The sequence below is a fragment of the Alnus glutinosa genome, chromosome 1 (assembly GCF_958979055.1).
Source record: "Alnus glutinosa chromosome 1, dhAlnGlut1.1, whole genome shotgun sequence".
Taxonomy (NCBI): domain Eukaryota; kingdom Viridiplantae; phylum Streptophyta; class Magnoliopsida; order Fagales; family Betulaceae; genus Alnus; species Alnus glutinosa.
In genome coordinates, this window is record NC_084886.1 from 52,115,028 (window position 1) to 52,142,314 (window position 27,287).

Genomic DNA, 27,287 nt, shown 5'->3' on the forward strand with positions numbered 1-27,287 from the left:
TCTATCGGTCCTATTGATTGATCATGATTGATCGGATGATCTATCGGTCTTATCAATCGATCGCAATCAATTGAATGATCTATCAATCCTATTGGTATATCAAGATCGATCATATGAACTATCGATCTTATTGATCGATCACGATCGATCGGATGATCTATCGGTCCTATTGATCCATCACGATCGATCAGATGATCTATGGATCATATTGGTCTATCAAAATCGATCAATAGGATCGATAGATCATCCGATCGATCGTGATCGATCAATAAAACCGATAGATCATCAAATCGATTGTGATCGATTCATAGGATCGATAGATCATCCGATTGATCTTGATTGACCAATTCGATCTTGATAGACCTATAGGATCGATAAATCTCGATAGACCTATAGGATCGATAGATCTTGATAGACCAATTCGATCTTAATAGACTTATAGGATCGATAGATCATCCAATCAATCTTGATAGACCTATAGAATTGATAGATCATCAAATTGATCGTGATAAATCAATAAATCGATAGAACATTCGATCGATCGTGATCGATCAATAGAATTGATAGATCATCCGATCGATCTTGATAGACCAATAGAATCAATAGATCATCCGATCGATCGTGATCGATCAATAGGACCGATAGATCTTCCGATCGATCGTGATTGATCAATAGGACCGATAGATCTTCCGATCGATCGTGATCGATCAATAGGATCGATAAATCATTCGATCGATCTTGATAGACTAATAGGATCGATAGATTATCCAATCGATCGTGATCGATCGATAAGACTGGTAGATCATCCGATCGATCCTGATCAATCAATAGGACCAATAGATCATCCGATCGATCAATATGATCAATAGATCATTCGATCAATCATAATAGACCAATAGGATCGATAGATTATTTGATCGATCGTGATAGAGTTCGACTGATCAGACTTCACACAATGAAGGTTTGATCGATTAATATGATTGATAAACTATCTGGTCGACCATAGTGCATTAATTATGAAAACAATTTTTTATTTTGTATTTTTTTTTAAAAACCTAGTTTTCTATTAATTTTTTTTTAAAAAAAAGGAAAAAGAACAAATTTTTTTTTTTTGCTTGTTTTGTTGAAAGAAAAACCAAAAACTAACTTATTTTTTTTTTTAAAAAAATAAATAATAAAACCAATTTTTAGGAAAAAAAAATAGTTTTTACAAACAAATTAAAAAAATTAAAGAAAAACAAAAAAAAAACTGAAAATTTTGAAAATATAAAAAAAGAAAAAACGAAAAAAGAAAAAAAGTAAAAATATTATTAGCGGCCACATAAAAAAGTGACCGCTAATAATTGATTATTAGCGGCCAAAAAAGTGGCAGCTAATTGTTCTGGAAAACATTTTTTTTTTAAAAAAAAAAAAAAAACAAACGAAAAAATAAATAAAAAAGAAAAACTAGTTTTCTATTAATCTCTCTTTTTTTTTTTATAAAAAAAAAAAGGGAAAAATAACGATTTTTTTTTTTATAGAAAAACCAAAAATTAACTTTTCTTTTTATTATTTTAAAAAAAAACCAATTTTTTTTTAAAAAAATATTTTTTACAAACAAATTAAAAAAATTAAAGAAAAACACACAAAAAAAAAAGAATGAAAAATATATATTTAAAATAAAAAGAAACAAAAAAAATGAAAATTTTGAAAACATTAAAAAAAAAAAAACGAAAAAAGTTAGCACATATTATTTTGAAAACATAAAAAAAACGCTAAATATTATTAGCGGCCACATAAAAAAGTGGCCGCTAATAATTGATTATTAGCGGCCAAAAAAGTGGCCGCTAATAGTTATGGAAAACATTTTTTTTTTTAAAAAAAAAAACAAACGAAAAAATAAATAAAAAAGAAAAACTAGTTTTCTATTAATCTTTCTTTTTTTTTTAAAAAAAAAAAAAGAAAAAAAAAAGAAAAAGAATGATTTTTTTTTTTGATAGAAAAACCAAAAATTAACTTTTCTTTTTATTATTTAAAAAAAAAACCAATTTTTTTTTAAAAAATATTTTTTACAAACAAATTAAAAAAATTAAAGAAAAACACACAAAAAAAAAAGAATGAAAAATATATATTTGAAATAAAAAGAAACAAAAAAAATGAAAATTTTGAAAACATTAAAAAAAAAAAAAAAAAAAAAAAACGAAAAAAGTTAGCACATATTATTTTGAAAACATAATAAAAACGCTAAATATTATTAGCGGCCACATAAAAAAGTGGCCGCTAATAATTGATTATTAGCGGCCAAAAAAGTGGCCGCTAATAGTTCTGGAAAACATTTTTTTTTTTTTTTTAAAAAAAAACAAACGAAAAAATAAATAAAAAAGAAAAACTAGTTTTCTATTAATCTTTTTTTTTTAAAAAAAAAAAGGAAAAAGAACGATTTTTTTTTTGATAGAAAAACCAAAAATTAACTTTTCTTTTTATTATTTTAAAAAAACCAATTTTTTTAAAAAAATATTTTTTACATACAAGTTAAAAAAATTAAATAAAAACAAAAAAAATAAAATTAAGAATGAAAAATATATATTTAAAATAAAAAGAAACAAAAAAAAAAAAAGAAAATTTTGAAAACGTTAAATAAAAAAAACAAAAAAAGGAAAAAAGTTAGCACATATTATTTTGAAAACATAAAAAAAATGCTAAATATTATTAGCGGCCACATAAAAAAGTGGCCGCTAATAATTGATTATTAGCGACCAAAAAGTGGCCGCTAATAGTTCTGGAAAACATTTTTTTTTTTTTTTAAAAAAAAAACAAACGAAAAAATAAATAAAAAAGAAAAATAGTTTTCTATTAATCTTTTTTTTTAAAAAAAAAAAAAAAGGAAAAAGAACGATTTTTTTTTTTGATAGAAAAACCAAAAATTAACTTTTCTTTTTATTATTTTAAAAAAACCAATTTTTTTTAAAAAAATATTTTTTACAAAAAATTAAAAAAATTAAAGAAAACAAAAAAAAAATAAGAATGAAAAATATATATTTAAAATAAAAAGAAACAAAAAAACTGAAAATTTTGAAAACATTAAAAAAAAAAAAAAAAAAAAAAAAGGAAAAAAGTTAGCACATATTATTTTGAAAACATAAAAAAAAACGCTAAATATTATTAGCGGCCACATAAAAAAGTGGCCGCTAATAGTTCTGGAAAACATTTTTTTTTTTTAAAAAAAAAAAAAAACAAACGAAAAAATAAATAAAATAAATAAAGAAGAAAAACTAGTTTTCTTTCAAAAAAAAAAATGAAAATTTTGAAAACATTAAAAAAAACAAAAAATAGGAAAAAAGTTTGCACATATTATTTTGAAAACAAAAAAAAACGCTAAATATTATTAGCGGCCATATAAAAAAGTGGCCGCTAATAATTTGGTCAGGAATGGATTATTAGCGGCCAACAAAGTGGCCACTAATAATTGATTATTAGCGGCCATATAAAAAAGTAGCCGCTAATAATCAACTATTAGCGGCCAGTTTGTTGGCCGCTAATATTTTTATCATTAGCGGCGACTAATAGTTTCTCGGAATTTTCCGCACCTCCCCGCCAAGTTATTAGCGGCCATTTTTACGGCCACAATTAGGTGGCCGCTAATAGTTTACAAATAATGGTGACTATTAGCGGCCAATTGTGTTTGGCCGCTAATAATATGATCATTAGCGGCCACTATGCGTTGGCCGCTAATAATGTGGCCGCTAATGATCAAATTTCTAATACCCAATTGGACTAGGCTAAACCAATTTGACATCAGCCCATGAGTCTAGATAATTCCACTATCAAGTTGATAATTAATTAGAATCTTAACAATAGCTTAAAATGAATTCATTTTAGCTGCCCGGCCACCAGAAGTCGTATATATATTCTTGGTCATTGTAGATCAGGACAAGGAAGAGGCCAGGGAAACTTTCTTACTCGACAATATTTGTAAGTCATTATACGCCCAAGATTTGCTTCCAAATGATATGGTTGGAATGTGCAGGATAATCATTCTATATATGGTTGAATTATTCAGGTCCGGCATTTGGGGCAGATTTTTTTTTTTTGTCTAATCTCGTGTGGTGTACGTTAACTATTTTAAAACCGAATGGAAGTATTACCACATAATGTATGATTGAAAGCCTAATTAAAGCTAGGGAGTGGTTCAGCACCTTCAAAACTAAATGCTAGGGATATTGAATCACCGATCAAGGGCTATAAAGCCATAAAGGTGGTTCAGCTTGTTAGAATATTTCGATAATAGATCCATTCTATTTTCATAGCATGTATCGATCAAGTATTAGAATGACATGCCTCTATTGTTCTCAAGACAAGCTTCTAATATTTGGCTAATGAATCTTTTTATAGATGCCCTAAAATTAGAGAATAAAAAAGTGTTGTGTGTGTGTGTGTGTGTTGAGAGACTATTGCCCTTATTCCTAATTCTGCATATTGATTGGTTGAAGTCTAATTAATGGGCCAACTTCACTTATATATAGGGTGAGAGTAAAGACTTCCTAATGTGTCCACAAAAAGTGGCACATCCCATTATGGGCCTAAAACTAAACAAATGACTATGCAAGTCCACTCAAAAAGAATAAATTCAACACGGTTACCCTCTAAATCAGTCAATGGGGATCGTCAACCATCCCAAGGTAAAGGTGGTTCACCTAACTCTAAAATTTGTGGGAGTCAGCCATAGAAATAATTTGCCCACCATATGAACTGGCCCCCAAGGTGGCCGGACCACTCCAAAGATCCTCTCAACCCAACTTTTTTTACCCCCTTTATTTCTTTTTTTTATTTGTAGGTAAAATTATAATTTTCTTAGTCCTTATAAGAGAAATAACCGAAATTTGTACAGAAAATAATTTTGTTGCAAAGGCATGCATGCATGCATACCAAAAGGATTTGTAAGCACCTTTTGAAGTCACAGTGACTTATTTGTTATAAGGTGAAACCAAAGTGACTAACTTTAATAACATTCCCTATGACACAGTTTTACTTTTCACTCATAATATTTGAACAATCAAAAATCAATGCAAAACATGCAATTACGTACGTACGTTGCTTTGTAATGAAAAGACAATAAGTTTTTAGTTTTCAAGGAGTAGCTCAATCGGTTAAGGATCACATTTTATCAAGCGGAAGTCATTAGTTCAAATCTCCTCTCCCCTCTTGTGTGAACATGTCAAAAAAAGACAATAAGTTTCTTCGGATTTTGCACAGAATTAAGAGGTCAATCCTCATATATTTTCTTTGAGTTTCCTACTTATAAAGTCTTCACTATTCAACATTTAAATAGGAAAAAAAAAAAAAAAAACTGATAATATCGTAAATTAATGTATTTGAAGATCGTTTTAATTTTGAGTGGGTGTAATGGCGTTATAAATTCACTCATATATATTTATGTCACGCGTGTCATGTGTGTGACGTACGTATGCTAGTGATCAGTAGTAAGGAAAACAACAGCGAAGTAACGTTATACATACAAATAATAATAAGAGGAGAGTAGCTCCATCTCCTCATTAATATATTGATGCCAATATGTGATCAAGAAGGATTATACAACAAAGAAAATACAAGCATACATAACTACGTTACATATAAATAAAGACAAATAGTAAACGACTGAAACTATATATCGATCGAATATATATAGCTGTGCTGTCAAAGATAATAGATAGGAATTCAAATATTTACTAACGAAATTAATTTAGATGATATTTGGATTGAGGGTCCGTTTGAATTTGCGATTTCAAAAAGTGCGATTTAAAATAACGATTTTAAAATGTGCGATTTAAAAAAGTGATTTTTAAAAACGTAGTCAAGCGTTTAGCAAAATCGCAGTTTAGCCTTTAAAATTATGAGTTTTTTTTAAAAAAAAACACCATCTTACCTGCAATTTGAAAAAACTGATTTTTTGCGTTTTCAAATCGCAATTTTTAAAAACGTCGTTCCCAAACAATTTATGTTTTACAATTTGGTTTAGAATCGTACTTATTGTCTATAAAATCGCAATCCCAAACGCACCTTAATTCTAGCTACGACAGATTAAGTTTTAAAATTAGTTTGATTAAATATATCTGGAAATTTTAATAAATTATCGCCTAGTTAATCTGGTGCGGCTGTTTCCATTGTTTTGTATGGGAAATGGCTTTGACAGGAAGGCTAGCTACAATATTGTACGACCTAGTGTTGCAATCACATAATAATATGATAATATAACTACTATTACTCGATCGGCCCTTAATTAGAGGTAAGAAATAGCTTAATTAGTTTGATAAAACGTTTTCTTTCTTTTCTTTTTCTGTTTTTCAAAACAAAAACATTAATAAATATTCTAAAACACAAATTATATATGTAAAAGTACTGGCCCCTCTCCGAAGTACAAATTAAAGGAGCAAGAATTATAGAAAATTCCAATCCCAATCTACGTACTGCATCTACCTCTAGGGCCCTAGGCAGTATTTTGTAACATTATAGAGAAAACTATAACAAACTTCCAAAACAATGTGATCATCTTCGTGATCATAAAAATCTGAAGGTTCTGAGTTTTCTGACTGCGTAAAAGAAATGCTAGTTGCCATTAAATACGAGTTTGTGCCCAAGACTTGTTTCTATCCGAATATTCAACAATCTGTTATTTAGATTGCCTTTTATGTTTATTATTTAGATAGTAAAATATCTGGGAATATCACATTTTTTTGGTCAGGATAATGTATAAAATAAAATACACGAATCGTGCTTAATTGGTCTCTGCAATCAAAAAAAGTGATATAGTTTTAAGGTTATGCGGAAGTTAATTAAGCATACAGTAATATGGGTGGACCAATTAGATTTATTGATCTAGTCAAACCTAGCTTGATAAAAGGAGCCACGCGCGTATATTGCGCAAACATTGAATCTTCATGGTTGTACGCCAACATAATTTGATATAACATTATCAAGTGGCCAGATATTTCGCTCTTTCGAGCTTAATTTATGGTAATGCGTAATTTACACTTTGTTATATAATACTGCTAATTTCTCATTAATTAATTACAATATTGTATCACTCTTTTCTAGATAATATTAATTAAAGGAGTAATATATATATATATATATATATATATATATATATATATATATATATATATATATTTTAACAGAAATACTCATACTCTCCATTCATAACAAAATACATTTGACCCTCAAAAGCAAGGATATAGAGACATACAGCTTCCTTAACAACAATACTGGAGATACTAATGGGAGTATCCTCCAGCAAACACAAATCATTCATTGTACTAGCAGCCTCTTTAGCAAGACAATGAACTGCACGAGTGGCTTCACGATAAACAAAATTGAAACTACATGTATGTAAACTTTGCCGCTCAACATGAATACTCTCCAAAATATGGTCTGATCTCGAAAGGTAGGGAGGATTTGAGTTAATCTCCGCAATAACATGGGCTGCATCTCCTTCAAATATAGCATCTAAAAACATGTTAGAGGCGCGTACATGAGACTTTTAATAGACTTTAACCGTGTTAACTTCCCGTTTCTTTTTCTTTTTCTTTTTCTCTTTTTTTTTTTTCCTTTCTAAAACATTAGAAAGGAATACTCATGAGTGATGAGCATATATGGAAAACTCTGGGAAAAAAAATAGACAAAATTTTGCTAAAAAAAAAAAAAAGGAATACTCATGAGTCATGAACATAAGAAAATCATCAAGTAAACTTGCTGTTAAGAACAATCATGAACCTGCTGTGAAGAAAAAACTTGGGAAAAAAAAAATCTCTCACAACTAAACTCTTCCTTATCACGTGAAAGCCAATTAATTGGAAAGACAACATGAAAAAAAAAGGGGTTGGAAGAATCAAAGGTCAGGTTTATTTGATAGAGAGATTAGGTTAGAAGAAGAAAGGTTAAAAAAAAAACACACACACACACAAACACAAACGGAAAGTTAACACCACATTAAAGTCTATTAATTAAAAGTCACATGTACGTGCTTCTCACAAGTTTGTAGCTAATTTTTCTCCATATTATAAACTATTTTTTTTTATCTTACAATTATCTCATGATATAGATACTGACGTGGCCGTCTCAACTACTTCCTCAGCGTTCAATCATTCATAAAGATATGATTTTTTATTTTTTATTTTTACTTATTAATGCTGGTCTAAAAATAGATGTAGTGCAGCCTTCCCTTCTAGCTTAAATTCTTGCCTCCATTCCTGCATATACACATAAATTAAGGAAGGACATGCAACTTCTTGAAGAACTAATAAACAAAATGATTGATTCTTTTTTTTTTTTCTTTTTTTCTTTTTGTCACTCGTATTTGAACAATCAAAAGAAGTTCACGTTTGAGGCAAAACGTATATTAAGGACATGCATACAACATTTATTTTTCTTCTTTAAAATTTTGCAAATTATAAACTCTCCCTATTTCATATACAAAGCGATGGATTAACATTTTAATTTTGATGGAACACCCTGTTAATTTGTGCAATTTGTACGCTAGTCAATGGTACTTTGGAAAAGAACATCAAAGTAAAATTACACACAAATATATAACTAATAAAAAGGAGGGTAGCTGGCTTTAATATTGCTGACATGACACAAGTACGTACTTTGGACGTCAGCGGGTTGCCTGTTTTTAGTTTGATTGGAGTAGTGTTTGAATTGGTCAGTGAACTTTGCATTAGAATTCTTCCTCGATTTTTTTTTTTTTTTTCCTCATATTTTCACTTTGCTCCACAGAAGAATTAATGAATATATATAAACAATTTGTTACCCGCAAGACACGACTCTCATACTTTTCCTCCCTAACCCTTTGGATTCACATGACCTCTATATATATGCACTCACTTCAATCACCGCTCACAATTAAGCCAAAGAAGAACCAAAACATGGCAACCCATAAACAATTATCCTTCCTACTATTCTCCCTACTATTCATCACTTTGTGCAAGTCCTCACAAGCGGTTGGGATTGCAATTTATTGGGGCCAAAGCGGCGATGAAGGCTCTTTAGCCGACACTTGTGCAACGAAAAATTATCAATATGTGAACATAGCTTTTCTATCCTCATTTGGTAATGGCCAAACCCCAGTACTAAACCTAGCTGGGCACTGTAATCCCAGTGCCAATGGTTGCACCAGTCAAAGCACCGATATCAAAGCTTGCCAAGCTCGTGGCATCAAAGTCCTCCTTTCTATTGGCGGCGGTGCCGGAAGCTACTCTCTTTCTTCAGCCGACGATGCAAAGCAAATAGCCAACTACCTTTGGAATAACTTCTTAGGCGGTCAGTCAAATTCACGTCCCCTAAGTGATGCGGTTTTGGATGGCATTGATTTTGACATTGAGGCCAGTTCAGGCTACTGGGATGAACTCGCTAGGTCACTTAACGGGTTCAGCCAACAGAAAAAGGTGTACTTAGCGGCAGCTCCACAGTGTCCATTCCCAGACGCTCACCTAGATGCCGCTATCAAAACAGGTCTGTTTGATTATGTTTGGGTTCAATTCTACAACAACCCTTCATGTCAATACGTCGATAATGCTAACAATCTTTTGAGTGCGTGGAAGACATGGACCACAGTTCAAGCTAAGCAAGTGTTCTTGGGGTTGCCAGCGGCTGCTGCGGCTGCTCCAAGTGGTGGATTTATTCCGGCCGACGTGCTCAAGTCTCAAGTTCTTCCAACCATTAAGAGTTCACCGAAGTATGGAGGGGTTATGCTTTGGAGCAAATAGTATGATAATGGGTATAGTTCAGCCATAAAGGGCAGCGTCTAGCTAGATCACCACATGCCCTAATTATGAATAAGTTACACATGCATGCCCTGATGAACAAGTTATACATGCAATTGGGTTTCCCTATCTATGTAGTGTAACCTAGCTAGCTAGCCTCTGAATAAGTTACAGATCAATATATAGATGTTTTGCTATCTTTATGGATATTGTACGTATTTTTATGACAACTATCCTTAATTTTCGTACGCTTTATTTCCACTGTTCGTGAAGTTAGTATGCCATATATATCCTCGTTTTGCATTTTCATTAATGGATGCATGGCATTGAATTTAGAGGACACATAGAATTACTCCTGTTTTATTTTATTTATTCGGAACAGAACTCGAATACACTCTCTTAATTAGCTTGCATTACCGTCGACTTACCGTAGTAATAGTACTTTTGTTAAAGTAAAGAAATTATCCGTAAGTATTTTATAAAGATCGATCTTTAAAAGCCATAAAATCAGCTGGAAGATCATAAAACATATATAAATAGTTATGGAGCCAATAACAACCATAAAGTACTCATGAAGACGAAAATCTTCATTAATTGCATGCTCCTCCTTCGTGATCATAAAAATCTGAAGGTTCCGTCAAAGTGCGTGTGACCTGTCCTATTTGTTAACTTTGCTTATCACATAATTTTTTCAATCATTTTCTTTTTTTTAATCTCATAAAGCTTTTGGCAACTCAATAAAACTCCTGAGATCGATGGTTTTACATTTTTCTCATTATTAAAAGCCAAAGTCCAAGTTGAATCACCATGTAACGCCTTGAGCACTTAAAACCAAAGGTTATCAAATCATTCCAACTTTCCAAGTAATTGTTTTTTTAGGGGATTCGCACATATACAGCTTCTGAGGCAATTAATGATGGATACATATATCTAGAGGCAATTAATAATATAACCACTGAATTCATCTATCTACAAGAGATTTTTTTTTTCTCTCTCGGTTATATATATAGAAGGTATTTGGTAAGGAGGATAATGTATAAAATGAATACACGAATCGTGGTCTCCGCAATCAAAGTGATATGTTAAGGTCATGCCGGCAGGTAAGCATACAATAACATGGGTGGACCAATTAGATTTATTGATCTAGTCAATCCTATATAGATTGATAAAAGGAGCCGACCCATAGCTGACTTAGCTAAAAAAGTTATGTTTTTTCCCCTTCTATATAAAAGATATACATATATATCACAACTTTTGGGTTGAAGCGGATGAGGTTTATCTGTGAAGGTCATTTGTGTAGAAGAAGTCTATAGGTTCTAGAGCCACTGTGGTGTGAGGTAAACATTTTTTTTTTTTAGGGTTACAAATTGAGTTTTCAGAGTTACAAAAGTTTTGTAAGTAAAAACAATTTCCAACACAAGTCTATTATGGTAGATGCCTTTGGGTTTGGCTAGCCCCCAAAGTAGTTTTACTTTTGAATTGTTTTTCAAAGAGTTTCTACTGCATTACTAAAATATTTGTGTTGTTTGATTTTATGCTTTTTGTGGATTTTGGTATTGATAATTGTAGTAACTGAGTTGATAATTGTCTCATGATAATCTTGTGTTTAATTAACAACTTGAGGTCATTTCAATTGCTTGCTCAGGGTTTAAACTTGATTGCATGCCCGTAGATGTTTGGAATATTTGATGAGGCCGACTTAGAAATTCATGACGGAGTAGACAAAGTAGTAGTGTTATGTTTAATCCTTTATTAAGGCCCAGTTAAGAATGATGTCACTTCCAGTGGACAAATTGACCTAGCTAATACCCAATTGGACTAGGCTAAACCAATTTGACATTAGCCCGTGAGTCTAGATAATTCCACTGTACGTATATCAAGTTGATAATTAGAATCTTAACATTAATAGCTTAAAATGATTTCCTTTTAATTAGCTGCCCGGCCACCAGAAGTCATATATATATCCTTGGTCATTGTAGATCAGGACAAGCTAGGAAGAGGTCAGGGAAACTTTCTTACTCGATCGACAATATTTGTAAGTCATTATACGCCCAAGATTTGCTTCCAAATGATATGGTTGGAATATATCTGCAGGATAATCATTCTATATATGGTTGAACTATTCAAGTCCGGCATTTTGGGGCAGAAATTATTATTATTATTATTATTGTCTAATCAATCTCTTGTGGTGTTAACTATTTTAAAACCGAATTGAAGTATGACCACATAATGTATGATTGAAAGCCTAATTAAAGCTTGGGAGTGGTTCAGCCAACTAGCTTCAAAACTAAATGCTAGGGTCATTGAATCACCGTCAAGGGCTATAGAGGTGATTTGGCTTGTTAGAATATTTCGATAATAGATCTGTTCTATTTTCATGGCATGTATCGATCGAGTATTAGAATGACATACCTCTATTGTTCTTAGGATAAGCTTCTAATATTTGGTTGACGAATCTTTTTGTAAATACCCTAAAATTAGATAATAAAAAGTGTTCTGTGTGTGTTGAGAGACTATTGCCCTTAACCCTAATTTTGCATATTGACTGGTTGAAGTCTAATGGGCCAACTTCGATCACTTATATATAGGGTGAAAGTAAAAGCTTTCTCATGTGTCCACAAAAAGTCTCGAAGATTTCCAAGAATTAATGAAAAGAGAATAAGTTTTTTCGGATTTTGCACGGAATTAAGAGGTCGATCCTCATATATTTCTTTGAGTTTCCTACTCATAAGGTCTTCACTCTTCAACATTTAAACTGATAACATCGTGAAAAAAAAAAAAAAAAAAAAAAAAAAAAAAAAAAAAGAAAAGAATCTGATAATATCGTAAATTAATGTAATTGAAGATCGTTTTAATTTTGAGCGGGTGTAATGCCATTATAAATTCACTCATATTTATGTCACGCGTGTCATGTGTGTGGCGTACGTATGCTAGTGATCAGTAGTAAGGAAAACAACAGCGAAGTAACGTTATACATACAAATAATAATAAGAGGAGAGTAGCTCCATCTCCTCATTAATATATTGATGCCAATATGTAACCAAGAAGGATTATACAACAAAAAAAAATACAAGATATACATAACTACGTTACATAAAAATAAAGACAAATAGTAAACGACTGAAACTATATATCGATCGAATATATATATATATATATATATATATATATATATATATATATAGCTGTGCTGTCGAAGATAATAGATAGGAATTCAAATATTTACTAACGAAATTAATTTAGATGATATTTGGATTGATTCTAGCTACGACAGATTAAGTTTTAAAGGTAGTTTGATTAAATATATCTGGAAATTTTAATAAATTATCGCCTAATTAATCTGGTGCGGCTGTTTCCATTGTTTTGTATGGGAAATGGCTTTGACAGGAAGGGTAGCTACCATGTACGACCTAGTGTTGCAATCACATAATAATGACAATATAACTACTATTACTCGATCGGCCCTTAATTAGAGGTAAGAAATAGCTTAATTAGTTTGATAAAACGTTTTCTTTCTTTTCTTTTTCCGTTTTTTCAAAACAAAAACATTAATAAATATTCTAAAACACAAATTTTATATGTAAAACTAGCTTCACATTTATATTACATCAAAACATTTTTTTAAATAAAAAATAAAAAAGTAGCCTCACATCAGAACAATTTCTCCCTCTTTTTCGCTTAATATATAATTATCCTCATTTAAGTCTAAAGCCCAAAGCTAAACCTTCGAACAATATTTATGAATTGGTCGTACGTACATAATTAACATGGCCCTTTCTTCTTGTTTCTTGTTGTTGTCCATCATCAGAGGGACCATTGGACCCACAAGGCCGGACTAAAAGTACTGAAAACTAAAATATAATGTCTTATACTTGTAAAAAATGTCCATGCCTTTGTCGTCTTTTACCTAATTATAATGAACGTGCTTTGTAGTGATTATTCTTTAATTTCGAATAATTGATTTGAAATTTCATTAGCTCCCAGTAGAGCATTTGTTTTCACAATATTCTTGGAGTAAGTCAACAAATCCTGCTTAAAACTGATCGAGTCAGCTTCAGCCTACAAATACAGCTCGATCAACTATATATATATATATATATATATATATATTGGAAATTCGGAATTTACTGAAACTCGTTATCGGTCAAATTTTCCAACTCGGAACCCTCTGAACTCCATAAAAGGAGCCTCCCCTTAACATTAATTATGTGAGCACAAAACACATTCTTCACACAAAAATGGCTAGAAATCTTAGAATTACACCGCTACTCCTTCCCCTCTTGTTCCTAACGACCCTGATCAAAACATCTCACGCCGGTGGCATCGCCATCTACTGGGGTCAAAACGGCAACGAGGGAACACTAACCGACACCTGTGCCACCGGAAGATATTCGTACGTAAACATAGCCTTCCTCAACAAATTTGGCAATGGCCAGACCCCGGAAATCAACCTCGCCGGCCATTGCAACCCAGCATCCAATGGGTGCACAATAGTAAGTGAAGGCATTAGAAATTGCCAAAAGCGTGGAATCAAGGTGATGCTCTCCATTGGAGGTGGAGTTGGAAACTACTCTCTAGCTTCTCCATCGGATGCAGAAAACGTAGCACAATATTTGTGGAATAATTTCTTGGGTGGGAAGTCATCGTCACGTCCATTAGGTGATGCCATATTGGATGGCATAGACTTTGACATAGAGCTCGGCTCAACTCAATACTGGGAGGACCTTGCAAAGTACCTAAAAGCATATAGCAAGCATGGAAGAAAGGTGCACTTAGGCGCAGCTCCGCAATGTCCATTTCCCGATGCATTTCTTGGCACCGCGCTTAACACACGCCTTTTTAACTACGTTTGGGTTCAATTCTACAATAATGCTCCGTGCCAATATAGTTCCGGTAACATCACTAACCTAGTAAATTCATGGGACCGGTGGACGACGTCGATAAAGGCTGGTAGGATATTTTTGGGTTTACCGGCAGCTCCTCAGGCAGCCGGAAGTGGGTATATTCCACCTGACGTGCTGACTTCTCAGATTCTTCCCATCATTAGGAAATCACGAAAGTATGGAGGTGTGATGCTTTGGTCAAAGTATTATGATGATCAGACTGGATATAGTTCCGCCATTTTGAAAAGTGTATGAATTATGCTTTGTCTTTTTCAAATGATATTTTGAGTTGCATGCATGTGTATCTTTTTCAATCCAAGATCGATCTTGACGATATGGTTCTTGGTTTTTAAAAATAAATGAAGAAATAAAAGAGAAATAATTGTGTGTTATTTAAGTTGACTTTTCTTTTTATTTTGTTCTTCTAGCACAAAGTCAATGCAATTTTCTGCTCATTTGTAGGAAACAGGCCAGGTAATTAAATTTGTTTTATTTAATGGCGATAGTGGGCTGGCCTGGGCACAGGCAACCTGGCAAAGGTGCATCATGTTTTGGTCAAGATATATAGATGGATAACCTTCGATTCACCCAATGGATTAAGATTAGGAAAATGATACGGGCAATGCACAACTTCAAAATATATTGGGGTGGGGCTTATACATGTAAGTCTTTCTCAATTTGTCTTGGAGTTGTGCATTAATAGTTCACGTATTGTAATTTTAACATTTCCCTTAAGATTAATTCCTACGGGCTACGTTTAATGGGCTAATTATTTCATTAATTATTCATAGATGTAGTACGAAGAAGAATTATCCAAGATATCATAACTTTAGAGATGAATTTTGATGATTGAAAATAGAGGATCACAAGAATATTGCCCTTCTCACAATACTATAATGTATATGGGGTTGGCCGGGTACACTTTTTCAGGAAGGACTTCATACATTGCAAATAATATCATCATAGATTATTGTATCAAATTATGGCTGAATTGTAGTGAAATTTTCATGAGTACCATTGTCATCACTTATTTTCATTTATTTGGCCATAATTTTAATTTGAAGAGAAATGCTAGCTAGAGTTTCTTCCCCCTTGAACCAACAAGGTATTAATAGAAGTATGGGCTTTAGATAATGGGCTGAAATTTTGTGGTTTTGTTCATTTTTTTTTTATTATTATTATTATTTTTTAATTCAAAGCATAGAAGAGGAAAAGGGGGAGTTCTTCTTGTTCAGTTAAACATCTTGGGAATGGACGGCCGGAAAAACTTAGAATCAAGTTTTTAAATTCGAGGATAAACTAATGGTATTATCATTATTAGTCCATTAAAAATAATTTATCTTTAATCATTATTTGAGGATCAAGATTCTCTAAAATTCATAAGGTATTTTACATGTTCTTCAAATTTTAAATTAAATTGTTGATAATATTCTAACATATATATATATTAGCATTTATTGTTTTTAAAATACGAAAAAACACTTTTGTTAAAATAGTGAGGTGAAAAATATTGAGTTGATGGATATAGAAAATTTCTAGGTATTTAATTTATGAGTAATGCTACACATCATCCCATTGTCCTCCTTTTGTCCTCCCAAATTTGATGTGGCTCTTAAAATCACCATTGAATTTATGATAGATCATTATTGAATTTTGATCCAATGGTGATTTTAAGAGCCACATTAATTTTGGGAGGATAAAAGGTGGACAAGAGGATGATGTGTAGCATTACTCTTAATTTAAAAACAGTTATTAAACTTTGAAGAAATCTATCCCCTTAAAAATTCTATAAAAAATCATATAAAAGTTAGAAAAGAAACAGTACTATAAATTATAATTGCACCCAAATAATCATTTTAAAAGTTAGATTATTTATTATTTATTTAAATATTTCATAAAAGTAAAAAAAATAAAATAATAATAATCAACAAGTCTGATGCAAAAAAGTACTCCACGAACAGAGTGGTTAGGACGCCGTATTAACAAGATTGTGATGAGGATAATTATGCCGTCACGCAAGAGTGTACCACGATATATATACGTATGATGTACCTATACGTATAATAATAGGAGCCAGCCCAAGTAGTATGGCGTAAACGTTGAGCTTAATTCATCCTTGTGGAACAATTTGGATATTTAATAATGCTTAATTACCAAGAAAAAGAAAAGTATCTAATCATTCCTAAAGTGAGTGAGATTTGAGAATATACCATTCTTCTTTTCTTTTATTTTTTGTGTTTTTGCTTTTTATTTTCAAAATACATACATTAACAAATACTCAAAACACAAAATACTCTTAAAAACTCAAAAATAAATTTCACATTTATATTGCATTAGAACAATTTTTTTTAAACATAAAATAAAAATCCCTTCAAATATAACGACACGTACACCCCAACGACACAATATTATCCACTTTTGAGAAAAAAAATCACTCTCGCAGAAGCATACTTAACTGCAGAGTTCTGATATATCCATGGTTATCATGGCTTTAAAACGCGTCTAATTCAAATGAGTTAAAAGCGGGCAATATTGTATCATTAAGGTGAGTCGTTGCACCAAAATACATTATCAAACATACTTCTATATTTTAACCTTATCGACGAACAAAATATTCATACATTTCCGAGAAAAACACTATTATCCCCATAAACCTGCAATTCATTCGTGTTTGACCCTTTCAACTACCATTTAAATGTAAAGAGCTCCTTTTGTTAGTCGAAGACATTAAATCAGACCAAAATTCGAGCACGTGACATGCTTGTATATTTTATTGGAGAAATAATTTTTATACATTATTTTTTTAAATCAATTATTGGATCTGTAGAACCCATAATGATTCGCATGTGAGTTCTACAAATTCAATGGTTGATTTTAAAAAGTGGTGTACAAAAAATGTACAAGTTATGTGCATGTAACATGTCTCATATTATTGATGTGAATGACAGAAATGCCATTAGTTAAGACAATAAATTTACTTAAATACCCTCTAATATTAAATGATGAAAATGACTTTCCCATTTTACAGGAAGATTTTGGACATTGTTTGGCCGTAAAGCTTCATTTTCTAGGAAAAATAATAAAATGACTCTGATGCATATATAAAATGTACTTTTCTTATTTCCACAAGTAAATCTCTTCATTTAACTTTACGGCACGCACTCACTCCATCAAATAAATATGAAACAAATAAAAAGTGGGGTACGTAAACTCTGTGACACAAATATCAAACAAATAAAAAGGGGCAGCTATCGTAAGTCGTAACACCGTGGCGCGTCAGGAGCTGAAACATTACCAATTAATTGACACGTAAAAACCTGAAAAAAGAAAAAAGGAAAAAGGAATCGACATTAATGAGCAGAAAAAAAAATAAAATAAAAATAAAGGCCTATTTTTGGTAAAACTTTGACAAATGTTTTGAATTTTGGGTTTTGAAAAAGATAAAAGTTGAGAATTGATATGGGAGAGACCACATTTGACCAAAGTTGAAAATTGGTTTAATAAAATTTTGGAAGAGTGAGTTGTAAAAATTAAAAGTTTGAGAAATATTTTTATAAAATAAAAGAAATTTAAAGAATTAAAAAAAGTGTTGTACCACGGTGCCCGTGCTGCCACCATGATGGTCATCCGCAGCCTTGGCGGTAGGCGCCAGACGGTAGCCATGCACCGCCTGAGAAAAAAATATTGACTTTTTAAAAAAGAAAGATTAAAAAATATTGTGTTTTATTTTTTAGAAAGTATTTTGAGTTTTGAGGAGAGTTTTGTAATTTTGTGAATGCCACATTTGAAAATCCGTTTCGTTAAATGATATTTAAAAAGAGTTTTCAACATTTTGAGAGGTTAAAAAAGCATTAAAAAAGTTTACCAAACAGGCTCCGAAATATATGTTGGAGGCGTATTAGGATTAGACCCTTGAATATTTATAAATTATTGCACCTAGCTAGATGGTACACGGCTTCCACCTTTTACAGAGAAAATTTGCAGTAGATCCTCTATTTTTTCCCATAATAGTAAAATAGCAAATGTTATGAAATTCTGAAACTCATATGAATGGTAATCTTGAACTAAAAACCTAATGTCGTAATCGTGAACAAAATATTATTCTCATTATTCATCAAAATATATATATATATATATATATATATTATTCTGATTGATCCAAAAATGTTGCTTCCGCATCTCCTTCTCTTATGAATCTTGCCACATAAGAGAGAAGATATGATAACGACACTTTCTTATATATAAATCAGTGAAATGTACATGAAATTTTAAATCAAAACGCGTCATTCTCAAATTTTAGAAAAGCAGGGGCATCCTTGATGCTATAAAAGAGAACAACCCCGGATGGCATGGCAGCAAAAAACATTGGTGCCACTTCCATATTGATATACGTACTTAGCAACAATGGCTAGAATTCCTCTATTCCTTCCCCTCCTAATCCTGCTGAGCCTCATCACACACTCTCACGCTGGTGGCATTGCCATCTACTGGGGCCAAAGTAGCTACGAAGGAAGCCTAACGGAAACATGTGCGACAGGAAAATACTCCCATGTAATCATATCTTTCCTAGACCAATTTGGCAACGGCCGAACCCCAGAAATCAACCTTGCGGGTCATTGCAACCCGGCATCCAATGGGTGCACCGTAATCAGCAATGGCATAAGAAGTTGCCAAGCTCGAGGAGTTAAGGTGCTGCTCTCCATTGGAGGAGGAATTGGAAGTTACTCTCTAGCTTCTTCATTGGATGCCCAAAACGTAGCTGATTATTTATGGAACAATTTCTTGGGTGGGCAATCACCTTCACGTCCCCTAGGCGGCGCCGTATTTGATGGCATAGACTTTGACATAGAGCTCGGCTCAACATACCATTGGGCGGATCTTGCTCGTTGCCTAAAGGCGTATAGCCAGCCAGGAAGAACGGTGTTGTTGAGTGCAGCTCCTCAATGTCCATTTCCAGATATGTTTCTTCGTAACGCTCTTAACACAGGGCTTTTCAACTACGTTTGGGTTCAGTTCTATAATAATGTTCCATGCCAGTACAGTGTGAGTAACATCAATGACCTTATAAGTTCATGGAACCGTTGGACTACATCCATAAATGCAGGGAGTGTATTTATAGGGTTGCCGGCAGCTCCAAGGGCGGCCGGAAGCGGGTATATTCCACCCAGCGTGCTGACTTCTCAAATCCTTCCACTGATAAAGCAGTCACCTAAGTATGGAGGCGTGATGCTTTGGTCCAAGTATTTTGATGATAGGAGTGGATATGGTTCCTTCATCATGGGGAGTGTATGAGGTTTACTACTTCGAGTGGGCTACACTCCAATCATTATAGAAACATAATATCCCTTTTCATTCTATGGTATTGTATATGTGGTTTCTTAGCCTCAAAGGGGGAAATAAATAGATTGGGAATTTTAGGTTTGCATGGATTGATAGTTTGTACTTGAATGCTTCTTATAAATAAATAAATGTTTAGCCTATGTTTTCTAAACTTGGTGTAACAGTTTCTTGAGTTTAATTGCAATTGTTGACTTTCTTTTGTTCTTTTCATGTTGTATATAGTTGTTTACCCCTTAAAAAGAAGGGCGAAAAAGAAAAAAAGCCGTGTAGCGTATCTAATCCTTAGTCTTTACGAAAACAGTGTAACACAGTGTCCATGCAAACCACAACTAGTAACCTAAGCAGGCAGACAGTTGAACTGATTAGGCTTATTCTCGTTAGTGCTCCATGATCAACAGAGGTTGAGTTTTGGGTGCTTTTAGAAACAACTGAAACCAGAGAAACATATTATGTCAAATTAAGTGAGGAAAAAATATATTATGCTAGAAACACAAACACTAGCAATTTTCTTGCCAAGCCTACAGCCATTTCTGCAAGGCAAGTGAGGGTAATTATAGCGTAGAAGAAAAGGATACCCTCTTCTAAGCTATGAGATGGGGAAGTTTTTGCAAAATTATTCAAGACAGTAAAGTGTAATTTTCTCCCAAGTTTTTTCCTCTGTATTAAGATTAACATTCAGGATCAGCGACAAATTGTGTTATGGTCTATAGAGGAAAACTGTGTAAGTTTTTAACAAGATGCACCAGCAAGCAGTTGAAATTTAGCATATACCAGGAAATTCAAAGCCTGGGTATTCTAGGAAAAGCGGTAAATCAACGAGAAGCAGATGGAATCTTGAAATACACATATAATAACAATGCAAACAAAAATTACGCCAATCCATCCGAGGGAAGCCCCCAAATGAATCCATGCGTTCTGATAGTTTGAAATGATGACAGTACATGGGCAAGTAACTCAATGGTGCAAGCTCTTTGTCTTACTTTGCGCCTACGCTTGCCGGACCTGAATATTGTGAGTGGATTGGAATCGCCAGATGGGTTGTCTTCCACTCTGAAGAAGAGCTACCTCTTCTCCTTCCTTCACCATCCCTTGCTTCTGCATATGAAAACCAATAAAGTACATCATGCATTACGAAAATAGCCAGCCAACAAAGAGAAACAGATATTCGATCATGCAAAACCTATTTCCATCAATTCTCAATGCAATGAAATCTACTAGAGCTGTCATGTGAAAGCTAGTACTCAATGGCCAGAATATTGGTTGAATTATATCAGACTAACTATGAAGTAGAGCACGGATAGTTTACTTAGCTTTGGAAGTGCAAAAAATCTTAAATTTTCTTTTCTAAATGTATGCCCTCCAATTTGAAATGGTTGACATCATTCGGTACTCCCAATGGATAGCACAGTTGGTCGTAAAGTAAACCAGATACATCAAAAGCAAAAGCACAACTGCCACAGGACAGGAGATAGGGAACCCCTGTAGAATGCTATTATATATCCTATCTAAATATGGAACCTTCCCAGATTGAAATTCTGACCCAGAAACCCAGATGCATCACAAACCCAATGATGAGGATAAGCTTTTGGGTTTCAAAGAGAAACACAAATGAACACGTTGAACTTTTAAATCCAACATAAACTAATCCTGACTTCGTTTAGTTAAAATTGGGTAGATCACTGCATCTCAACTGCTGCCAAAGTAGAGTGCAAGTGGATTTTCCTGTCAAAAACCTCACCTTTAGTAAAGTCAAGGCATTCGCAAAGGTCTCTTCAGCATCATCTGAGAACTGGATGTATATGGGGCACACTCCTTGATACAAAGCCAGCCTTTGTTGTATCCTCTTCCTGCATGGCCATCAAAGTTACAGAGTCGGCCAATATTAGATTCACATTCCTTGTCTGTCCTTTTTCCATTTGCTTTTTTTTTTTGGGGGGGGGGGGGGGGGAAGGATTCATATTCGTTTTCAATCCAAACTAGTTAATACACCGAAACAGAAAGTACCTCCATTCATGAATTGCTAATCCAGTCAGTAAGGAACTTACAGTTCAGTTCTTATATACTTTCACTCGGTCAAACTCAGATAAAATACGATATTTAGTATTCAAGTTTTTCCAGGGCTAAGAATCTGTCAAGAGTAAACTATGCCTACAGAAAAATCTAAAAAAAATAAAAAATTTAAGCCTGCAACATGGAGATCCAATTTGCAATACCGTATCATAACCTCTCACGCAAACAGCATCCTCATTGCACAATGAGGCAGGGGACACAAGAAACTCACTCATTCGTAAAAGCAAATATGGTGCCAGAAGGTCGATAGTGGCTCAGTAGCATGCCCATGAAACCACTTCTGGTGAAGACAACAATTGAGGTTCCAAGAGTGTTAGACATCATGGTTGCATGGTAAGCAAACATCTCGCTCATATGGTTCTACAGAGACAAAAAACACTTCTAATCAGTATTCAGAGCTTACATTCAAATTCATATTGGGGGAGAGCGTGCTACAATGCCGATAAACTCAACGAAGCATCAAAATATATGAAAACTTATATGTTAAATAACCTTGAAGGCTTGACCAAGATTAGGTGGCATTTCACCGCATGATATGGTAGCTTCTGTCCGTAATGCAACCGTGTGCATGACTTTAACAGCTTTCAAGGGGAACCTGCATGGCATTAAGGTGTAAAAGTTTATACATAAACAATCCCCATTATTAGAATAAAAATAAAAAAAAAAAATTAAAAAAAAAAATCCCCATTATTAAATCCCATAATGGCTTTTAGGCAATGTTGATGTTACTTTGAGTGTTGCAACTAGAGTCACTCTGAACATGCATATCTTTAGTGACCAAAATTTTATATGCAAGCATTTGCTGCATTTCAAACCATTGAATATGCATTGCTTTCAAGGGACATCAAATCTCTTTGTATGCAAGGAGTGATCAGAAGTACATCTATTCCTCAACACCGGCTAAACCTTTAGATAGAGAAAGTGCTAACCCAATGCTGCCAGATAGTGGGTTCCAATGACAGATGTCTCTCAATATGCATGATGCTCACAAAAAAATTTCATCTAGTCACGTCCCAAGTAACCGACTAAAAAGTCGAAAAGAAACAACTTACTTTCCATGAGCAGTTTCACCAGAAAGCATGATTGCATCAGCACCCTCTCGGACAGCGATGGCAATGTCTGATACCTCTGCTCTGGTTGGAGTTGGGTGTACAATCATGCTTTCCAGCATATTTGTTGCCACAATAACAGCTTTCCCCATGCTACGGCAGATTCTGATTATCTCCTCCTGCATTTTGATTTGACAATATTCTGAATGTCAGAGAATAACTCATATTTGATGTCTTAAAAGTCCTGTATAATGCCACCAACATGTAATGACATCTCTTCTATTGCTCTTCCAGTAAAAATAAAATACCTGCAGAAGCGGAACCTCCTCAATAGGGAGCTCTGCTCCAAGGTCTCCTCTTGCAACCATTGCCTAAAATTAGAAGAGCATGTGTGACTTTCAAAGGGTATGAAAGTGACTTAAGCAGCCAGATTTAGACTAATACCTAAAAATACTTGATAACAGTCATAATCTTCAAGGTCTAAATGTAAACTTTAATCAAATTTAACAGCATTTAAAAGATACAATGCAATGATTAGTATGATCACCCCATCAGATGCTGTGATAATGGAATGCAAATTTGGGATAGAGTCTGCACTTTCAATTTTTACAATGACGTGTATATCTGCACCACAGCCTGCCATATCAAATGGAAAACTAAATTATAATTTGTACTCTGCAGCAGGGTAACAGACATGTTGCCCAAATTTTGTTTCTAAAAATAAGAAATCATATCTGGATATTTACTTTGCAAATAATTCTTCAACTCATGAACTACTTGTGCATCTTTAACAAAGGAAACAGCATAAAAGTCAACTTTATTGTCCACTCCAAATTTGATATCATCCCAATCCTTCTCTGTAGCAAATCAATACAGAAAATTATAGAGGAGAATAAGAAGAAGAAGAAAATGCAAATCGGTGGGATAATATCGAGGACATGATGATTCAAGGTCTAACCAGTGATGGAAGGCAGTGTTGCACTTTTTCCTCGAACATTTAAGTGACGCCTAGATTTAAGTTCTCCTCCATCAACAACTTCACATTTCACTGAATCTTCTGTCTTGGACTTCACCAAAAATGACATCATACCACCTGCAGAGTAGATCAAGAGTGAGCAGTGCATATATCTTAAGAAGACATGTTACATTTTTTCAATTCTCATCTATTATACAGATAGAGAGCTTGCCTTTTCAATTAAAATTGTAATTCAAAGACCCCACAGTTCTAAAAGGAAGCTACAGTTACAATCTATGGGTCGTAGAATTTTGTGGATTTAAAACTAAAGCTAAAAACAGTTTGTGAGGGCCTCAAGAGTTCTAAAATCGTATATAAAATGTGAAATCTGGGGATATGGCATCAGCATTTTTCTGCCCTATCCATGTTTTAAATCCCGAATTCATAATAATCTTTAACCACCAGATTTCTAAAAGCATGTTGATTTCATCTTAGGACATGTGGGATTATGATTCTTTCACAGTAATACTCACCCATGCAGACATGCTCTGTTCAATCTCAGTACTCAGAAAACTTAATAATAAGTGACAAAACCATGCATATATGCCCACACTAGTGTATAAGTGTAAATGTATAAGTGCAAATGCAAATGGCCACACAAATATATGACTTACAGACCAAGCTTCTTTACTGTCATTAACACCATTATCCTTCACTAAAATATGTGATATCCAAATATTTCACAAAATTAAGCTTGAACTGTGAATAAAATAAACTATTATCTCCTCCGAGCAAATCTTTTCAATCTATGAGCACAGTTCAGATGATAGAAACTTCCTTGTTTACCAGAGAGGACAAATATAGCATACCATCAACGAGAAGCATGTCACCCACTTCTACGTCATTAACAAAATCATCATAGTTCACACTAACACAATCTGCTGTGCCAACTCCTCTCCGAATTGTAAAAGTGAATTCTTGCCCACTCATTAATGTGATTGGTTGTGGCAGGTCCCCACTCCTAACTTCAGGACCCTGATGAAAACCAAAGGAAAAATGATAAATTATTTAGAAATTAGATAAAAGAAGATATTGATAAATCAAAAAAAAAAAATCAAGATACATATACCTGACTAGGAAATAAAACACAATACTATGAACTAGCAGGTTACAATATTGCTCCTTACAATGCCCATGTAGCAATAAATTAGTTCCATTTTAGCATCTCCACGGGTAAGAGACTGCATATTTTTAGCTAAATTAACAATAAGATCCTAAACCTAGTCACCATATGAATGGCACACAACATAGATCCTGCTTGCTTCCCGCACACAGAAAATGCAATGCCCTAATTATCATCTGTGTCTCCTCAAAGTGGAGAGGTCAAATACCTACTTCAATATCTCTCCACAACTATGATGCATAAAAACTCCAGAGGGAAGTTTGATGACTTCTTATGTTACAAATAGAAAGGTGTTTCTGCGTATACTTTATCTTGTGACAGTAAATTCAGCTAGCATAAATTCTTGTAACATGTTGGAACACCACCTTAACCCAAAAGCTTAAGCCTATTGATTTAGGTCCGGCTCTATTATATCAATTATTCAATCTCATCACAATTATTTGATGTGGATTTAACCACTCAGACTCGTAGTCAGTTTCTATCTAAATAATGCCTAGCCTGCTTTAGCAACGCGGTGTACTAATTTAACATAGAAGGAAATAGAATCGAATGTAAAGCAAAAACTTGCCTTGGTGTCGAGCATGATTGCAATTACATTGTCTTTGGATTGAGCATTATATTCCTTAACCAAATCTATAACTTTCTGATGAGACGCGTGGTCTCCATGAGACATGTTCATCCGAGCAACATTCATTCCAGCTTCGGCCAGCTTCCATATCATTTCACGTGTGTTGGTAGAAGGACCGATCGTGCACACGATCTTCGTCTTGCGTCTAACCGTCGGCTTGGACCAAACGCCCACCGGTGGCGAGTCGAGAAGTTGCTGAACTTGTAGATGCTGAAATTGCCCCTCTCTCTGATCAGCATCATACAAAAATAGTAAGAAATAAATACAAGGAAAAATTTGCAAAGTTCCTCTCTCTTTCTTTCTTTTTTCCTTTGCAACTTTAAGATAATTGATTAACAATAAATAATTTTCTTTGCTCTTTTAATCAGTTTTCACAGCAACCAAACAGACTTGTCGAACAAACACATCAACGCTCTGATTTCATCTCAATGCCCTCAGCATCCAAACAAAGCCTCTTAAACATTAAGCTTACTTAATTGCCTACTCCGCAAATAAAGAAGCTTCAATTTTTTGCATGCTTTTGTTTTCAACTAGAACGAGAATTTTCAAAAGCACGAAAAGTACTTCCGAACAACGTGCTTATAAAAAAAAGCTTCCAATTTTCCTACATTCCCTCCACACCTAAACAAAATCAAAGTGAACCGTTAAAGAAAATGAAAGAACAAGGTGTAAATAGGACCAACATTTGGTACATCCTCGGGTGAGACCGGGACGACCTCAGGCTCGGCACGTGCGGATCCCCTCGCGACAATGCGAGACCTTCTGTGAACGGCTCGGTAGCTCTTCTTCTCCTCCAGTCCCAAAACCTTGGAAGCAAAACTTGAAGGTTTTAGCTTTTCGACTCTGTCCTGTACAGATCCAGTGCTAGGACACAGCAACGAGCTCTGAATCGATCGCGTGACCACCACTTGCGCCATTGTCACAGAGCAACGGACAGAGAGAGAGATAGAGGTTTTAGAGAGAGTGGATAGAATTAAAGTCGGAGCGAGAGATTTAGGTGATGTATATATGGAGGTATTGGAGAAATCGCCGCGAAATTTGGCTTGGCGGAGGAATTGAGGAGAGAGAAGGCGCTTTGGTTGTATCGAGAAACGAATAGCAAACACTTTTAAAATTAAAAAAATAAATAAACCCTCTTGGGTTTATACATTTATTCAAAGCGGTTGGAGGTTTAGGCAGTGGAAAAGGACGGAACAAATTGGTCCCATTGAAAGAGATACGTGTCTATTAAACATGTAGAAGTTACATATTTTTTTTTTATTAATATTATTAAAATAATATATAAGAAAATAATATATATTTTTCTCATATTAATAACTATATGTCAATTTTATCTGTGAGTTATAAAAAATTTTTTACAAATCAATTTGTAAAAAATTTATATCCAATAAAAAATAGGAATTGGGAAGTGATATATTGTCAATGGGGGGTTTAACACT

General features: G+C 33.7%; 4 protein-coding genes across 6 annotated transcripts; 3 read left to right on the forward strand and 1 right to left on the reverse strand.

The window, feature by feature from the left end:
• The first annotated feature begins 8,893 nt into the window (after positions 1-8,893).
• LOC133862594 (acidic endochitinase-like) lies at positions 8,894-9,989 on the forward strand. Its single transcript, XM_062298437.1, has one exon. It carries the CDS (start codon positions 8,904-8,906, stop codon positions 9,741-9,743), a length of 840 nt encoding a protein of 279 aa, XP_062154421.1. The 5' UTR covers positions 8,894-8,903; the 3' UTR covers positions 9,744-9,989.
• Positions 9,990-13,921: 3,932 nt separating this feature from the next.
• LOC133862604 (hevamine-A-like) lies at positions 13,922-15,020 on the forward strand. The gene has a single exon (XM_062298448.1). The coding sequence runs from the start codon at positions 13,979-13,981 to the stop codon at positions 14,876-14,878; it is 900 nt and encodes a 299-aa protein (XP_062154432.1). The 5' UTR covers positions 13,922-13,978; the 3' UTR covers positions 14,879-15,020.
• A 2,701-nt stretch (positions 15,021-17,721) lies between these two features.
• On the reverse strand, positions 17,722-26,960 carry LOC133858166 (plastidial pyruvate kinase 2). Of its 3 annotated transcripts, XM_062293648.1 has the most exons (13): positions 26,532-26,959; positions 25,789-26,076; positions 24,907-25,072; positions 24,041-24,175; positions 23,829-23,939; positions 23,630-23,718; positions 23,391-23,453; positions 23,086-23,261; positions 22,526-22,628; positions 22,245-22,393; positions 21,702-21,810; positions 20,944-21,058; positions 17,722-17,940 (listed from the first exon to the last, which is right to left on the reverse strand). In XM_062293648.1, the coding sequence occupies exons 1-12, from the start codon at positions 26,763-26,765 to the stop codon at positions 20,951-20,953; spliced, it is 1,731 nt and encodes a 576-aa protein (XP_062149632.1). In that variant the 5' UTR covers positions 26,766-26,959; the 3' UTR covers positions 17,722-17,940; positions 20,944-20,950. The 3 variants fall into 3 exon arrangements, with proteins under 3 accessions (XP_062149632.1, XP_062149640.1, XP_062149622.1); XM_062293656.1 differs by lacking the exon at positions 17,722-17,940 and having other exon boundaries at positions 20,755-21,058; positions 25,789-26,058; positions 26,532-26,960; XM_062293638.1 differs by lacking the exon at positions 17,722-17,940 and having other exon boundaries at positions 20,755-21,058.
• On the forward strand, positions 18,911-20,114 carry LOC133862614 (hevamine-A-like). Its single transcript, XM_062298458.1, has one exon. The coding sequence runs from the start codon at positions 19,028-19,030 to the stop codon at positions 19,913-19,915; it is 888 nt and encodes a 295-aa protein (XP_062154442.1). The 5' UTR covers positions 18,911-19,027; the 3' UTR covers positions 19,916-20,114.
• Positions 26,961-27,287: the final 327 nt, after the last annotated feature.

Bases quoted from the DNA above. Each gene is read 5' to 3' on its own strand.
- LOC133862594 (XM_062298437.1), top strand. From the start codon at position 8,904: ATGGCAACCCATAAACAATTATCCTTCCTACTATTCTCCCTACTATTC.
- LOC133862604 (XM_062298448.1), top strand. From the start codon at position 13,979: ATGGCTAGAAATCTTAGAATTACACCGCTACTCCTTCCCCTCTTGTTC.
- LOC133862614 (XM_062298458.1), top strand. From the start codon at position 19,028: ATGGCTAGAATTCCTCTATTCCTTCCCCTCCTAATCCTGCTGAGCCTC.
- LOC133858166 (XM_062293648.1), bottom strand. From the start codon at position 26,765: ATGGCGCAAGTGGTGGTCACGCGATCGATTCAGAGCTCGTTGCTGTGT. The intron at 22,629-23,085 runs GTAAGTTGTTTC...AATGCCATGCAG, and splicing joins GGTGAAACTGCTCATGGAAA to GTTCCCCTTGAAAGCTGTTA. The intron at 22,394-22,525 runs GTTATTTAACAT...TTGTCTCTGTAG, and splicing joins ATCTTGGTCAAGCCTTCAAG to AACCATATGAGCGAGATGTT.